An 18,132-nucleotide genomic window follows, 5' to 3' on the forward strand; every position below is an offset into this window, starting at 1 on the left:
ATAATTTGTGTGATGTCCCCATTTCTTCTCCTACCTCGTTCTGTCAAAACTTATTGGACGATTAACTTCATTAACTTACAGAATCACTGGTTTCATTATCCTGCGATTATTCTCCGGTTACGCATTGTTACATGTTCATATAACACATTTTACACACTGCTTCCAGAATAGAACTTAAGCAGGTGCTAGCCGGGAACTGTACAACTGGCCCTTACTACTGTAGCAAGCTGGCCAAAAATTTTCTGTCAAAATTTCATTTTCTTGAATACACCTATGTAACCTTTCTTACCTGTTATTTCTGTTAGTCATTTATTTCCACTCTGGTAGTCTAAATCTACCGATTTTGCTACTAATTATAACAATGCTGATCATCTGCAAACCCAATCAACCACAGCGATTGGTATTCATCCGTTCGGCATTACTCCGCTTAGCTTGTATGGCCCCGTCCCCTTTTGTCTCCAGGAAAGTTTATTTCTAGATGTGATGAAGATTCCCCTGACAGAGACATCAAATACAATATGCATGCATTCAAAAATCAACTTGTGGCTCATTCAGAAAACAACTTAGAATGGGTTCAGAAACCAGCAGTGATGTGTTTCAAAATCATATGAAATATCAATAGACCAATGTGCGCTGGAGGCTAAGTGTTTTGTGAAACAAGGTTTTTTTTTTTTTTTTTTTTTTTTTTTTACCTCAAGAATATGAATTTGGTGCCCCCCCCCCCCCCCACCTGAAATTGCCACCCAGGTCAGATATCTCAATTTGCCCCCCTCCCCTTCATCTGGGAGCTTGGGCGCGCCAGTAAAATTTTTCCCGTTATCATCTAGCTGCTTGCTACGACTGCTTACCCAGCCAACAGCCACATTTCTGTGGCCAGAAGCGGGAGAAGGTACTACACGTACGCGACTCTGCTGTGCATGCGCCTGCTTGTAACTTCTAAAATGAATCTAATGAAAGCAGTTGTGACAACATGCTCATTGGAGGCAATTTGTTGTTATGAAGCAATGCACAGTCTTCCTAATGCCTTTGACACATTGTTGGTAGATGCTTGTATGGGCACTGTGTTTTGTTGCTATGTATGGTGCATTTCCTTTGTTATTTGTTTTATTTTTGTTTTTCTCACATTCATGATTTATTTCTGTAGTATTATTCTGCAGTAGTGAGGTACAGTAATATCCTTTGTTAGAGTATCAGTTCTTACCAGTCAAAAATAAAAAAAACTTAACTGAAAACTGAAACAATGAAAAATTCCCATGTTTTTCCCAGTATTTGGTGGATGAAAAAATTTCCAGTTTTTTCCCGAATCTCCTGGTTGTCCTGGGTCATATACACCCTGTGAAATACAGTGAAAACTTCTGGAATACATCTCAGATGTTTATTTTTCACCTGCAGCCAACAGCAGTATAGCATGGTGGCGTAACACTAATGCAGTGACTTTTAGCATATGTAGTGATAAAAAGGCAGCTTTTCCCAAAATACAGCTGATGTGATCAGTGTATAGCAAATGGAGTGACTGCAGCTTCCACTTAGGTTTAATTAATACAGTTATACCTCGTGGATCAAGTAGGTAAAAAGAAGAGGGCTAGTAGAAATCCTTGGGTAACAGAAGAAATATTGAATTTAATTGATGAAAGGAGAAAATATAAAAACGCAGTAAATGAAGCAGGCAAAAAGGAATACAAACATCTCAAAAATGAGATCGACGGGAAGTGCAAAATGGCTAAGCAGGGATGGCTAGAGGACAAATGTAAGGATGTAGAGGCCTATCTCACTAGGGGTAAGATAGATACTGCCTACAGGAAAATTAAAGAGACCTTTGGAGATAAGAGAATGACTTGTATGAATATCAAGAGCTCAGATGGAAACCTAGTTCTAAGCAAAGAAGGGAAAGCAGAAAGGTGGAAGGAGTATATAGAGGGTTTATACAAGGGCGATGTACTTGAGGACAATATTATAGAAATGGAAGAGGATGTAGATGAAGATGAAATGGGAGATACGATACTGTGTGAAGAGTTTTACAGAGCACTGAAAGACCTGAGTCGAAACAAGGCCCCGGGAGTAGACAACATTCCATTGGAACTACTGACGGCCTTGGAAGAGCCAGTCCTGACAAAACTCTACCATCTGGTGAGCAAGATGTATGAGACAGGCGAAATACCCTCAGACTTCAAGAAGAATATAATAATTCTAATCCCAAAGAAAGCAGGTGTTGACACATGTGAAAATTACCGAACTATCAGTTTAATAAATCACAGCTGCAAAATACTAACACGAATTCTTTACAGACGAATGGAAAAACTGGTAGAAGCTGACCTCGGCAAAGATCAGTTTGTACTCCGCAGAAATGTTGGAACACATGAGGCAATACTGACCCTACGACTTACCTTAGAAGAAAGGTTAAGGAAAGGCAAACCTACATTTCTAGCATTTGTAGACTTGGAGAAAGCTTTTGACAATGTTGACTGGAATACTCTCTTTCAAATTCTAAAGGTGGCAAGGGTAAAATACAGGGAGCGAAAGGCTATTTACAATTTGTACAGAAACCAGATGGCAGTTATAAGAGTCGAGCGGCATGAAAGGGAAGCAGTGGTTGGGAAGGGAGTGAGACAGGGTTGTAGCCTCTCCCCGATGTTATTCAATCTGTACATTGAGCAAGCAGTAAAGGAAACAAAAGAAAAGTTTGGAGTAGGTATTAAAATCCAGAGAGAAGAAATAAAAACTTTTGAGGTTCGCCGATGACATTGTAATTCTGTCAGAGACAGCAAAGGACTTGGAAGAGCAGTTGAATGGAATGGACAGTGCCTTGAAAGGAGGATATAAGATGAACATCAACATAAGCAAAACGAAGATAATGGAATGTAGTTGAATTAAGTCGGGTGATTCTGAGGGAATTAGATTACGAAATGAGACACTTAAAGTAGTAAAGGAGTTTTGCTATTTTGGGAGCAAAATAACTGATGATGGTCGAAGTAGAGAGAATATAAAATGTAGACTGACAATGGCAAGGAAAGCATTTCTGATGAAGAGAAATATGTTAACATCGAGTATAGATTTAAGTGTCAGGAAGTCGTTTCTGAAAGTATTTGTATGGAATGTAGCCATGTATGGAAGTGAAACATGGACAATAAATAGTTTGGACAAGAAGAAAATAGAAGCTTTCAAAATGTGGTGCTACAGAAGAATGTTGAAGGTTAGGTGGGTAGATCATGTAACTAATGAGGAGGTATTGAATAGGATTGGGGAGAAGAGAAGTTTGTGGCACAACTTGACTAGAAGAAGGGATCGGTTGGTAGGACATGTCCTGAGGCATCAAGGGATCACAAATTTATCATTGGAGGGCAGTGTGGAGGGTAAAAATCATAGAGGGAGACCAAGAGATGAATACACTAAGCAGATTCAGAAGGATGTAGGTTTCAGTAGGTACTGGGAGATGAAGGAGCTTGCACAGGATAGATTAGCATGGAGAGCTGCATCAAACCAGTCTCAGGAGTATTGGGAAGTGTCACTTCATATCACATGAAGTGTACAATGTTTACGACAGGTGGCTAGTCGTGGTTGAATCCAGATGTACCCTAGATTACTACAACAACAACAACAACAACAACAACAACATGTGAAAACATAAAACACTTGGAAGGAATAGAAAAAATTAGTACTGGAAGAAGTTATTATGGGGCTTGAGGGCCTGTTTGACTCACGTGGGTCTTTGCCAGTGACTCCAATGATGCAGCGCAGAATCCCAATCGGAAATGGACCACCTGGCTATTGTTAAGTCATACCACATATGTAATCACCCACAACTGGTGATGGAGGAGTTTATTAATCAAATTATTATCGAGAATAGTAATAGTTTTTGGGGAACATCAGGGTGATCATCCCAAAAAAGAGTACGGATAGCACGAAAGCACATCAGCTTTGCTGTGATTACAGATATCTTAAGAGTTGTACAATTAGATGCTTATTCAATCACAAATATATAGGATATTTGGATTATTTGGGTAGTGCACATACTTTTTCACCACAGATTTGGGTATTGCATATCAGTAGTCAGAAGTAGCCTCAGAGGACCAGCTGAAAATGGTGTATATGGTTCCTTCAGCACACCACCAATCTTGTCGTATGATAGTTGGCTAAAGAATGTACCAGATACATTTCACCATTTGTTAGATGAAGGTGATATAACTATCTATGAAAAGGATGTGGAGGAACAAGTGTGGCTGCTAACGAAGGTGTTTAAAATGACACATGCCGCACGCTCAACACTCAGAGTATTGGGAAGTGTCACTTCATATCACATGAAGTGTACAATGTTTAGGACAGGTGGCTAGTCGTGGTTGAATCCGGATGTACCGTAGATTACTAAATACTGCACAGGATTTTCCAACACCTTACATGGATAAGGAGTTACTGTCTTTCATGAGTTTAACATATTATTATAAAAAGTTTGTTCCAAAACTTACAGAAATAGTACAATCTCTCAGTCACTTAACGGAAAAAGGAGTGAAGTTCTATTCAACATCAGAGTGTGGAGACATGGTTGATAAATTAAAAGAATTGTTGACAACTGATCTAGTGCTGATTTTTTGCAAACTATCAGGGCCATTCAGAAAGAAATGAGCCAGAGGTTGTACAATGAAAACCACTGAAGGAATCATAATTCCCATTGCCTATAGAAGAAGCTGTGGTCCATATTAGAGCAGCAAGGCCCAAAACTTGCCACTAGGGGGGCATGGGCACACATCCATGTGACAATAAAGCAAGCTCATGCACTTTTAGCCAGTCCATTGCACTCAGCAACACTGAAAACAGAGCAATGGAGGCTTTGAAAAAAGATCAAAGGGGTATAAGTGCATTTCCTTACCACCAAAGGAATGCGGGCAATGGAAATTCATTAAGGAATGGCACAAGTGTGTGGAGAGAACTTCATGTCTATTGCAAATGTCAAGGTGCGGCACAAGACTTTCAGGGAAGTATGCATGTCACTAGCTGATGAAGCACGAACTAGGATGCCACACCAGATTATGGATACTACTGTCCAGCAGGCGGAGGCCCTTGTTGCTGAAGACCAGTAACAGTGGCAACCACTGCCTGCAGAGATCAGACTGAGTGTCGTAGTTGAATCACTTCTCACTAAAGGGGATGCATTCGCAAAAACTGAAAAACAGATTTTGTTTGTTTCAGTTTATTGAGACATAGACACATTTATTGAAATTAAAATGGGAGACTGTCACTGACTGGCTGCTTGTAGAGAGTGGATTTAAATCTGCAATTGTTTCTCATAGGGAAGAACTCCAGGAGTTGTCATGTTTTACAAATAAACTTGTGATAGATCTGGAATAATGCTGAACCAAACTTTGTTGAAAACTTTAACTATTCCATTTATAATTGAGATGGGAAGCTCAGAGTTTGAAATTTCAAAATAATCATGGAGGGAAAAAGTGAGCTAGAGAGAGAGAGAGAAGAAAATAAAGAGCTAAGCCTGATTATTTCCGAGCAAGCTATGGGATTATAATTTAGAGATACACAAGATGAAAACAGATGGAGGTATATTTTACTGTTGTCATGAGGGACAAGGTAAGAAAGGTCCTAATGAAATGTGTGTCCTTCTATGCCATTAGACTGAATACTTTGTTCCCATGAGAGAACTCCACTTGTTCAGTGATGCACACAGAGACCAAAACTGCGATCATACAGTCATAAAAATGTTACTGTTCTTAACAAACAATGGCAGATTTGACAAAGTCTACAACTATTTCCCCACTGAAGGGCACTCTTTCCTACCATCCAACTGTGATTTAGGTGTCGTGAAAAGGAACTTACAAATGTGCGACTGAGTATTTATTGCAGATGATTACAAATGTTACGTATCACTAAATTCAGCCACCTTGGTTGCTTTAAAGTTTAAGCAGCAAAAACAAATGAAATATCGAATTTTAAGGCATGATGGATCCCTTTATTTAAAATTTAAAAAAAAAATAAAAAAAATCATCATCATTTCAGCTAAATGAATGGGAAGAGGCACTAGAAAATGGGACAAAGCATCATTTGTTTCGCTCTACTTTCTGTACTCCGAGCACAGTTCAGCTAAGAAGACACAAGTCATGTATCAAATCATTCAAGTCCATATTTTTACTTTACTGAAAGCCAGGACATATTTTCCCAATGAGGATTGGGCTTCCTGAAACAGAAGCATATGATGGTAAATTTCCCGCAACAAAGAGAAGAATGATGATACTGGGAAACTATTGAAGTATATTACAGATAGGTAGCATGAAGCTTTTATTATCAGCTACAGATGTAGCCTACAAAAGAAATAAATGAAAGTGACTGGAAAGTGGCTGGAATCAGTATTTGTTTTTTTTAAAAAAAAAGCTTAGGGTATTTTAGTGAATACTTAAGAGTTATCAAGATGATATTATACACACTCAGTGATTTAGCTTTAAAAGCAATTAAAAAGTAATAAGTCAATTGGTTATTTTGTAAATGTATTATGGTAATTTTATGTCTAATACTACACCCCAGATAGACACACATTTTACATTGTATTTATTACACTCAAAATACTATCATTCATCAAGTATAAGTTTGTTATTTTCGTGTAATTTAAATAAGTGCCTTACAATATGTTTCCTTCCTCCTTTATTGCTAAACGGGTATAACTCTACATGATAAAAATCACCATATAAGCTACAAATATTTTTCAAACTACGTAATACCAGTCTTACACATTCCAGAAAATGAACTGCTTCACGCAACAGAAAGAAATTCGCTGATAACATTTTAAATAAGGTTGTGGAGTGTATTTTTCTTTCTCTGGAATAATTTATCAATCATGAGTTGTCCCCTTTTTGAAATAAGTGATTCAACTGCAATGGACATTCAGTGCTCTCTCCACATTTTGTGTCACTCTTTAACACTAGGAGGACTCTCTTTAGCAAACTACCTGGAAGGACTGCTACTGGTCATATTGAGCAGTGATGTTTTTATCTCTTTTTTCAGTTTTATTTGTTAAATTAAATAAATACAGTGTCTTTAAATGCCGCTAGTGCTTTACGCTTACCCTACCAATGTGCTATGCTTAAATTTTTTGGTGGAAAGTATATCAAAGTAAAAAACATATCACAAACACCATTTTGATTGAAATTAAACTTACAATTACAAATAAATATATAATTATTAAAAATATTTGTTATCTCTATGACCTGTTCTCAATCAAAGCCTCCAACAGGCCATAAACATATATTTGTAAGGAAATAGAAAGAAAATGGGCATAAACTGCTGTTGCAATTACGAGAAAATAACATTGTTTTTTTTTCTCTGTAATGTTTTCAATTAAAGCCACAATCTTTACTAAAACGCTTTGCACACATACACTGAACATTTCCAGCACACGGACCACACGCAAATTTCTTGCACTGCACATACATTTTTAGTTTTGTTTGAACTCCTACCTAGCATTTTTTCGGTACCTTCACCTTACATAGTTCAGTGGTCCCAATGAATGTATGAACAGTCTCGTTCCTTGATTGTACATACACAGAAGAGAGTTCTTCTGCTAATTTCAATAGAAACATTCGCCAGGTAACTTTTTCTCAAATTGTCTCTCTGTAAATGAATCCACTCATTCATTCTAGCAAGACCTAGCACGTTGAAAAATAACATGCATAGGCCATCTGCAGCAGCCAAATTTGACAGTGTACAGCCATTACATCTGGTCCAGAATATCAACTCTAAATTTTGTGGGGTTGTAGAAGCTCATCTGAACAAAAACACCAATGCACTATAATGATACGGAGTGCTAAACTTCTGAAGCTCATCTGAACAAAAACACCAATGCACTATAATGATACGGAGTGCTAAACTGCTGAGCACAACAATGCATTAACAATGCATTGACAGAGGACAGCAACTGTTTCACGAAATACAGGAAAGTGGAAAGAAAAAGTGAGAATGAGATAACAACAGTGATGTAAAGTTAGACAAGCAGATGTAAAAATTCATTATTGTGCCTTTAGAAACATTAAATATAAAAAATATCATTCCAATCAAAATGTCTGGCTGTGGTCATTTAATGTAAAAATGTCTGTACTTCATTCAGTTTTTGTAATAGATGTTTGTCTTTTAGGGAAATTATAAACCAGTCAAGTACATTACAAGTCATGAAGTGTAAGCCCCCCTAAAATAAAATGTGCACTATTTATTAAATGTTAAACAGGGCTTACTGGTCAGATTGACCAGTATAGTCCTTCTAGTGTTAATGAATTTCTGTTCCCCATACTTCTTGTGCTGTAAGGAATTGGACTACACCCCTCTGCTCCTCTTATGAAGCCTCCATTTTTCTGTTTCTAACATTACTGAGTGCAAGGGAGAGGCAACGCATGCACATGCTCGCTCTGTCATCAGATGTCACTTGGCTGTGCGCCCGCGTCCCTCTAGTGGTAAGTTTAGGGTCTCAGTGCACTTATAGGAACCATACCTTCTTCCATGGCAATGCGTTATAATCCCTCCAGTGGTTTTCATTTTACAGTGTCCAGTTCATTTCTTTTTGAGTGACCCTAATATGAAAAGGTATTCATATTGTCATGTGATGCAAGCAATCACATTACTTGGCAGTGTATGAGTAAAGTAGCAGACAGAGCAGAGTCTCATGTAGGTTAAATTAAGCATAAAGAAATTATTCTAGTACAAAGAAGAAAATGCTGAGCCTCATATATGGAATCAAGTACAAAAAGTGAATAAAAAGGCACTGTAATGTCAGGATCAGATGGGGTGATGTAATTCTATGTTGCCTGGACACTGGGTAGGACAGTGGGTGATATTAACAAACCCTTACACCCCACAGGGAAAGACGATGTAATTCTTCATTCAGGTCCACATCAAGCAACTGAGAAGAGCTCCCTGGTGAACGTGACGTTAAAGCTTCCTACTTGTATAATAAGTCATCAACATTTGACATCTTCATTCCTTTCGGGATGTGCTGGACTATTGGACTATTTACCACTGTTATCTGCATCAGTCCCCAAAATAGGTGAAGGAGTTAGGAAAACGAAAGCAAAACAGGAAATAGAGCCGAGCTGGACTGCATTTTAGACCTAAAGTTAAGCTGATGTAGTGGGAGAGAGAGAGTAACTGATGTTTACTTGCTTCAGGTAACACCACCAATGGAGATAGCCTGGAAGAGCACTGGCACTAATGCAACCCTAGAGTGATGGAGGAGTACCCCTAGAGCAATGGAGGAGTAAATGCCTTGTAGGTACAATATCTACAGGGTAGCACCCTTTCCAATGAAACGGAATATGTCATCATGGCAAACCACTTATGGACACTGAAACTGACATACAGTGCCTCGGCTTTAAGGAATGAACTGCAGAGACTGGATGAAGCTTTCATGGGGTTTTACCAAGAAGCAAGATGGAACAGGGTACTGAACAAAGTGCGCAGGGAGTACCAGATGCTATATGTCTCCTACGATCACCTTTGGAAACATTTGCAATAGGCCAAATACTCAGTTCCAAACCTAAACAGATGGAAACAGGGAGGGATAGACGCAGGAGGTAGGTTGTTGCAAACTATTCAGAACAGCTAATGCTGCTGATATAAAGCAGGTAAACAATGGGTTGGTTTGGGTGCAGATGGTCAGTCTGGAATGGCATACCAACCAGTTTACAACTAGGGTTGTTAAATAATACTAGGCTGTTGTGAGGGCTAATGGCAGATCTGCTAGCTACACAACTACCATAGCAAATTTAATGAACTGAAATCTGAGCATGGTGTAGTCCTGACTGGATCTACTGGATACCCATTTGGTCATGGCAAGGATCCTGCACACTCTTGCTGACAGTGTGAAGGATGCTCGCTTATAAGTTGGTGAGTTACAGGAAGCCATGGACAGGTAAACTCTAACATGGTACTGTCAAGTCAGTTTCTGACCAGTCTATGGCAGGCACAAGGTGAACCACCAGCAACAAAATATCTTGTTGCTATACTACCACCTCCTTTCAGGTGAGGTCAGTGCTGGCTGAGTATCACCTCCATGTGCTAGCACTTTTATCAGTGACAAGTACAAATGCCAAACATGAATGGTAAGTGATTCACTTGTATCTCGTGAGATGGAGGACTGTAGGAAAATTTGTACCTGTTGGGAGAGAGGTTCCTCTATGGTTACACCATACAGAAAAAAACAGTGCATTGAAGACTGCTGACAAAATGTGGCAATGACGAAGAAGACAGATTTTTGATATGCCATTTCACAGTAGTCTAAACTCTCACAAAAATATAATAGACGTAGCTGTTTCTACAGGAAGACAGTTGCAGAAGGATGCCCACGTGACATCTTTCAATAAGATCTTATTTTCAGAAGACAGGACCTCACTGACTCAGTTGAAATTACCACCACTTGCTCGAGCAGGACCGTTCAAAGAGAACTGAACACTTAGAAGTATGGGACAGTGAGATACAACTGAATAATACAAAATGTAACATAGCAGGACTGACATTTCAGCTTCTGGCAACAATAATAGGAACTAGGTTCTGAACCGAATGTACCACTGCTGTACATGTCCAATGATCCTTTAGAAATACAGCTAACTAGTATAATACCCTGGATCCCACCACACTCAGTTCTCTCACAAGCTTATAGCTATACAAGGGGCACATTAGCACAGAACAAGATGTTCCAACATATTCACCAGTATCGCAGCAGGTATCAGCACACCATCACACTAATAGGAATTTCATGTTTGGGTCCCAACTTCATCCTCATCCTCGCTTGCATAGTCTATGTCTATCACCAGTGGAGGACCATCCAACCTGAACCTGCAGACCATTACATACCAAATGAGTGGGGCATCACTAGGATTTGAGCAGTTATGGGGGGTGCAGTTATGAGTGCAAAGGTCTCCTTATACTATGTGTGTGGAGTAAACAAAGAAGAAATGAAAATTGATTTGGAAATTGTAAATATGAGTGTAAGAGAATGTAAATAGTGCTTTGTAATTTTAAGCAATTCACAAGTCTAGCAGCAGCCTGGGACTCAGTGGACCAAATCTTCCTAAGTGGGGAAGAGTGTTGTGGCAATACCCTCCATCCAGACTTTGCAAGCCATTGAGAAGCGAAAAGCTAAGCTGCCTATGAAATCTTGCAGCTGAGTGTTGGTATGTCGCTAGCACAACATGGTACAAGAACTCAGTCCACCTCACTGGTGAGCTGTATTCCTGCATGCCATGCCTAACACTGCACAGCAAGCCTGTCACCTACATGACCACACTTTAAAACTGGGCAGACAAACCATAAATAGTTGTTGCTCAGCCCAATAAACATATTGTTTCACAATACTGTCAATGCCATAAGAAACTCCATGCCAGCTGTCAGTCCACAGTGGAGCAAGCAGCTTTAACTATGTCCAATACCATCATCAGATAGCCGCTTGTCTACAAGGTCCTACCAGACCTGACAATTGTGGTTCTCAAGCCATAGCCACCAGAGGAGGGCCTTCTCTTGGGTGTCTTCTAACAGCCTCTGAACATTTCCAAGGAGGCCTGGTTTTGGAAGTAAGGAAGATTATCGTTTAATGCCTTGCTGACATCAATGTCATTAGTGACAGAGCACAAACTCAGAATATTTGAAGGATGGGGACGAAAGCAGGCACAATCTTTCATAGGAGCCGTCCCAGCATTTGCCAGGAGTGATTTGCAGAAATCATGGGAAACCTAAATCTGGATGGTCAGATGTGGATTTGAACTGTTGTCCCCCTGAATGAAAGTCCAGTGTATTTATCACTGTGCCACCTCACTTGGACCTGGGTTTGGAGCCAGAATATCAGGATGCCTGACTGACTGCCGGGAGTGGCCGGATGTTCAGCATATATTGCCTCCTGCTGGAGCCTTGACATCAGCCTGATGTCCACAAGGCTGCACTACCTGCAACTGCTGCTTCTCTGAAGGAACACACAGCCACTACCAAGTATTCACTATACACTCTCCCACAGCCAAGCACGCTGCCATATGTTAAGCTGACGTAGTAACTGCTACCTGGGAGACTACACACACAACCAAGCCACTGTCACTAACCTCTGTACGAATAAAGAAGATTATTGCTAATTGACCCTCCAGATTCTATGCATGTCATGGTGTTAGTGGTATGCAATCCACTGCCCTGCACATGCCATTCTGGGGCAATAACATCCATCCTGATTTTTAATGGTGTCTGCACTGCCAGCACCATTACAAAGTCAAGATTCTCTGTATCCATTCAATCTTACTGACAGCTCCTAATTGAAACATCCTAGAAGATCAAAACAGTATGCTGGATCAGGACTGGAACCTGAGACTTTTGCCATTCATGGGCAAGTGCTCTACCGACTGAGTTATTCAAGTATGACTGATGACCGGCAATCACATCTTTGCTTCCACCAGTACCTTTTCTCCTACCTTCTAAGCTTCACAGAAATTTTCCTGCACCTATTCCAGGACTAGTATTGCTGGAAGAAAGGATATTGCAGAAAAATAGTGCTAACACAATGTAATAGTTGTAATGAGAATTACACTGGTCAGATTGGTATGTCCTCTCAATTGAGGTGCAAGGAACAAGGGCCACATTTCATTAACAAATTCAAAAAGAGAACGTAGTCATGCACATCCATGAAAATAGCCATCCATTGTTGGGAACTGAGGAAAATTTCACAAATTTGCAGATAAACCTTAAAGGTAGAACACTGGAAGAATTTGAGAACATTTGTACAGCCTTTCACAACCTCCTCATCCGCATACTGAACAGATTTTTTTTATGATTCTCAAAAGTGTATTGAGCTTCTAAAATGCAAGAGCATGCGTAAGTAAATTTAACAAAATGACAAACAAAAAGTAAACAAAACATTATTTTGTTAGAGCTTGAAAGAAAACTAGTGCCAGAGTAAGACAATTACATACTATGATACACAGTAGGAAAATTGAAAATACATTAAATGAACAGATTACAGGAGACACAAATAATGAGCCATAAATAATCAATAAATAACAAGACACTGAAAACCACAAGGGCCTACCGCACACTGTTGTCAGACACATATAGAAGTGAATATTAGACAAATTGGTGAGGCAGCTTCGGGCACATATGGAAGTGAATATCGGGCAAATCAGTGAGACAGCTTCTCGTGAATGTTCATATATACAATGCGGGACTACAGAACAGATAAAACTGGCCTACTATAATATGAACAGATGTCAGGAGCAACCTCAAAGTCAACAATAGTGTGCTTTAGGACCTTATGGTTTTCAGCGCATCTTTAAGATCAGTTATATTAATATTTGGTTCGCTCTTTAATTATAGTAACACTGCTGACATTCAATACATGACAAGACTGAAACTTCCAAACTTCCAGGCACCTCTCCAGGGATGTGCTTTACCTTTAATCATTGGTAAGAGTGTCTTTGATTTCTTGATTATGCACTTGCAGTGTTCAATCACGCTACATACGCTTGTCTCTTCTGAAGGTATACAGACCACACGTGTTAACAGCTATCGCCGTCATTTTACTAATTGGTTGAAAGATGTTGAAGTACATTTTAAGAAGACACAGTTACAAGGGATGTAATCATGAATTTCTAATATTTTTATCTTTATCACTTTTATAAGATTCTTGTAGAATAATTCTTTTGATGACTGCTTGCTCCTTCAAAATATGTCAATTTGAATCTTTTGCATTTTGAAAAGTAGTTGAGCCTACATTTTAACACTGAACACAAAACAATAAGTAACTCACTTTGTCCATCTGACACCATCGAATTATGCTCTTCTTGTAGTGCTTGAGTGTCTTCTCAGCCAAAATATTCAATAAAATATCAGTTGTGTTGAATGTGGGAGCATCTTCCTTATGGAAAAATTTGAAAACATTTGTACAGCCATTCACAACCTCCTCATCTGCATATCGAACAAAGATTTTTTTGATGATTCTCAAAAGTGTATTGAGCTTCTGAAATGCAAGAGCATGCATAAGTAAATTTAACAAAATGACAAATAAGAAGTAAACAAAACATTATTTCGTTAGAGCTTGAAAGAAAACTAGTGCCAGAGTAAGTGCAACGCACTGCACTTCCTGTGACATTCTACACTCTGCGACTTTACAGAACATGTACACTATCAAACTGCCACAGGCACTACTAGTTTCACAGCACAATCTTTTCTTTCTCAAAACACTTAACTAGTCTAAGCACATGGTTATAAGATTATGTTTCCCCATCAACTAACCCCAAGAATATCAATGTGTTTTCAGTAACATATACTATCAAAAGGGCAATGCTTAATGCCCAATACAAAAAATACAAATTTAGTTGATTGTTGTTGAGTTTTATTAATAACATACTTTTTAAAGAGATACTGATGTGTAAGTAGGGTATAGAATCTGAAAATATCTTTTAGCACTGTCTTCGAAATCTCATTTTGTATTTTTCACTTATTGACTAATTTACGGTAAGCTTATTTACTCTTATTATCTTCACCAACGTCTTTTATAGAACTAATGGAAAAAGCTTTAGTGCAGTTCAAAAATATTGCAAATATTTTAGGTAAAATTCAAATAGTTTACATAGGAACCAAGAAAAATTCTTCTTCACTTTCTTCAGAATTTACTTCACACTTGTAACATATATAAGCCACTGCAGTCTTCAAACATTTGTAGCCTTTTCTTCAATGTGTGCCTTCTTGAGCTATAGTCCCAATAATTCAAGAAAAAGTCACTGTTTATTAGGTTTTCTATTAATACAGACTAGGAAGTTGAGCAGAAATAATGTGCAATCATTTACCACTAGTTTGTCCACAAGTGTATAGAAAATAGACAGCAAACACTTTCTTGTAGTCCTCTCAGTTGAATATTTCCTCGCCATTTGATCAATTGTTCAATGATGTGTTTGGTGTCGTTATTATAGAAATTTACGACTGTTTTCTTTTTAGTGTCAAGAGGTGAAACATTTGCAGTCATGATGTTAGGATGATACGAACAGAATGTTTCTATCGAGTTTTCCATGGGGAATCAAAAAAACAGTGGTAGAATCACTGAAAGCAAATTTGCTAGAATATAACTCTCTTTATGAGACATCTTTCGGTTCTTGGGGTACATTTTCTATTGGCTTCTAATGTTCTCACAAGAGTTAGCCTGTGATTGCTCAACAGATCTTTGGTCATATCAACTTATGTGTAATATCTGTCTGTGGTGACATTGTGCCTTGAATCATGTATAGGGTCTGCAATATTTCCCACAGAGAGGTGCTTGATAAGAAATAATAAGACATATGTAAACAAGGAGGGGATTTATTATGACCACAGTAGAGATATTTAGAAACAAAAGAAAATGCTTCTCAATAAAAAATAATACAGTTTCTCCAACACTACAGGTATATGCCTAGAAGACACAGTGAAACAATGTAGTGGGCTGTGAAGACTATAGCACTGATAATCCCTAATGACCTGACTGACAGGTATGTCTCAGGGTATCGATGGAAAAATGGTAGATCCTGCTGCAATGGTTTCTGACCAGGCTCTGACTGATGCATTCCTAAGAGCCGGCAACGAACAGCCCCAGAGCTACGATGGAGCAAACTGCCAAAATGTTGGCTTGCGCCACCCTATGTTGCCAGGGTGCAGAGGAATTCATGCCAATCCAGTTCTGCACAGGTGACATGGCGGAAGAAACAGGTCCGTGGTACAGAGCCCTTCTGGTGGCACTTGTCGTGCCATCTGTCATCCTTGTTGTGATCAACACAGGTTGGGAAGGCAATCCCTTCAGGAAATGGCGGGTACATGGCAGGAATGACCAGGCATTTCACCACAGCTGCAGCTGAATTTGATTGTTGTGTGCCACCATTTCTTTTTTCCTGCCAATAACATATCTGTGAGCATATGCATAAGGACTTTGTACTTCTAAGATTTTTCATTCATGAAGAGTTTGAAGAGAGACTTACCCCAGAACAATGACAACATTTCACAGATAACAGTGTACCTCCAAGCAGAGTAGTATCTTGGCAGTAATTCATTCATTTTATCAAATATTTCTCATATTTCAGCATGTTCCCTGCATGTGTTTCACATCTTTCTATCATTAAATCTTACTGTTCTAGTAAGCTACTGGAATCCAGTTCAGCTCTTGGTAGCAGTATAAACAAACCTTAGAAAAGTCCAATAAAATATTTATAAAAGGTGACCTACTGTCATCCCCCTCCCTACCACAAAATAATAAGTAGCCCTATATGTGTTATGAATTCAAGTCTGACTTTTTCGAATTATTTTCTTCCTGCTGCTACTTTACCTTCATTTCTAATGCCTTCTCATTCTTTTGCTACATTTTACAATACTCGCATTGTAATATGAGGCGCTTTGGACCTATAAACTTTCCCAGTGCTTGTAACATATTTGTCTTACTTCACTAGCTGCATCATCATCATCATCATCAACTGCAGGTGCCTGGGGTTCATCTCTGTAGTTTGTTTGTACTCTATCACTGTCCACATCCTTGGACACAATACATTCCTCTTCAGCTTCACTCTGTAATGGTTGTTCACCAACGTGTAACAGTGTGAAAGACATGAAGCGTTTACACTCAGCAGCAGTATTACTGACACTGATTTATTCTTTGCCTTTTGAGAATTCTGTTACTGATTTTCTTGTTACTGAATAATCGGAAGTCAGATTGTAGTTTACATGCACATATGCAATTAAACGTTGCAATAAAGTTAATTTACTGCCAACTGCAACATTTTTGGCACCCCTGATGCGATCTTAGATGCCAACTGACACAATCTCAGGTGACAATCAAAGTCAACTGATGTGATATCCTTACTGTTCCATTCCAAACATCAAATGTAAACCAACCAGGCCAGCCATGTGCCATCTGTTTACTATACTCCGTATGTCGAGAGAAGAGCTCTGACAGCTGGCAGCGCAGTTACCAATATCTGACATGGACGGGCAGCGAGCCTTTGGCTTGCGGCAACACTTGGCTCCTTCAGAACCTAACAATGCCACCTCATTCAATGCAGCATTCCTGTGGGGTCAGCATTCTGCTGACTGATGTAGTCCTTGATGGAACATTTTTCACATGCACTACCAGTGTTTGTCACCTTACACAAACACACACACAGATTTCGCTTTATTTCATACCAGTTTGATATCTTTTGACACGCAAATAAGATACTTTACTTGACTGTATAACATTTAAATAAAAATTATTACCATCAAACAGCAGTACCATCATTTAAAAAAATTACCATGACTATGGTTCCATCCAAAATAGAAATTACAAACGATCAGATTTTTAATATTAACAAGGTAAAGCAAACTGCAGAATTTTACGTGTAAAATATCAAATTTTTCATGTGGGAGAACAGAAACCCCAAGATCATTGTCATCTGACTGGTCATCTCTCATCACGACCACATAGTCTTCGGTATCTTCGCTGCTGCTGTCCTCATCACCTGATAAAGAAATTACAATATTATGAATGAATTCTTCTCTTACACCTTCTTCTATGTTTGATCTTGTAATCTCTTTCCACATGTGGTTCACAATGTTCTTCCAATCTCATTTATCAGCCTTACAGCCTTGTTTACCAGCCTTTCTATGTCTCACAAAGTAAAGGTTTTGTTTCGCTCCACAACATCTGCTTTTATTTGAGCCCAGATGAGTTCAATTTTGTTGTAATGGCAGTGGCACAGTGGAAGATGAATAATTTTGTGGCCGTGGTTCTCTGCTAATGTATCAATCACATAATGCACCTTCTGTGGCTTGTATCATTTCCCTAATTCCAGAAGTTCCGCTTTCCACATATTCTGTTCAAAGCCTATTATCTTTCAAACAGCTGACTATTTTGCCTCTCCTTGCAGCAGCCGTTGGTGTCTTATTTAATTGTACAGAATGGTACAGCACATTGTCCATTACAAAAGCACTACCAGAACTGACGTTTGGTAGCAAACGAGTAATGAACCAGTCTTTGAATGTATTTGCATTCATCTCCTTATGAGAGTCAACAGTTGTTTTTGACTGAAACATCATCATAGCACTGGACGCAAAACCTTTCATAGAGCCACCATGAAATATAATTAGTAGCCCTCATAGTTCCGTGGTGCGTGTCGTCTGTCCATGCGA

The 18,132-nt window shown here is 38.9% G+C and overlaps 1 protein-coding gene across 1 annotated transcript in view; it reads right to left on the minus strand.

Annotated features, from left to right (window-relative positions):
- Positions 1-18,132, minus strand: part of LOC126195688 (cohesin subunit SA-2-like) — a 357,264-nt gene that overhangs the window by 206,076 nt on the left and 133,056 nt on the right. Inside the window, exon 8 of the mRNA XM_049934316.1 lies at positions 13,760-13,969. Coding sequence (XP_049790273.1) covers positions 13,760-13,969 — 210 coding nt within the window. The remainder of the gene's footprint in view (positions 1-13,759; positions 13,970-18,132) is intronic.

Source organism: Schistocerca nitens, chromosome 7, assembly GCF_023898315.1.
Source record: "Schistocerca nitens isolate TAMUIC-IGC-003100 chromosome 7, iqSchNite1.1, whole genome shotgun sequence".
Lineage (NCBI taxonomy): Eukaryota > Metazoa > Arthropoda > Insecta > Orthoptera > Acrididae > Schistocerca > Schistocerca nitens.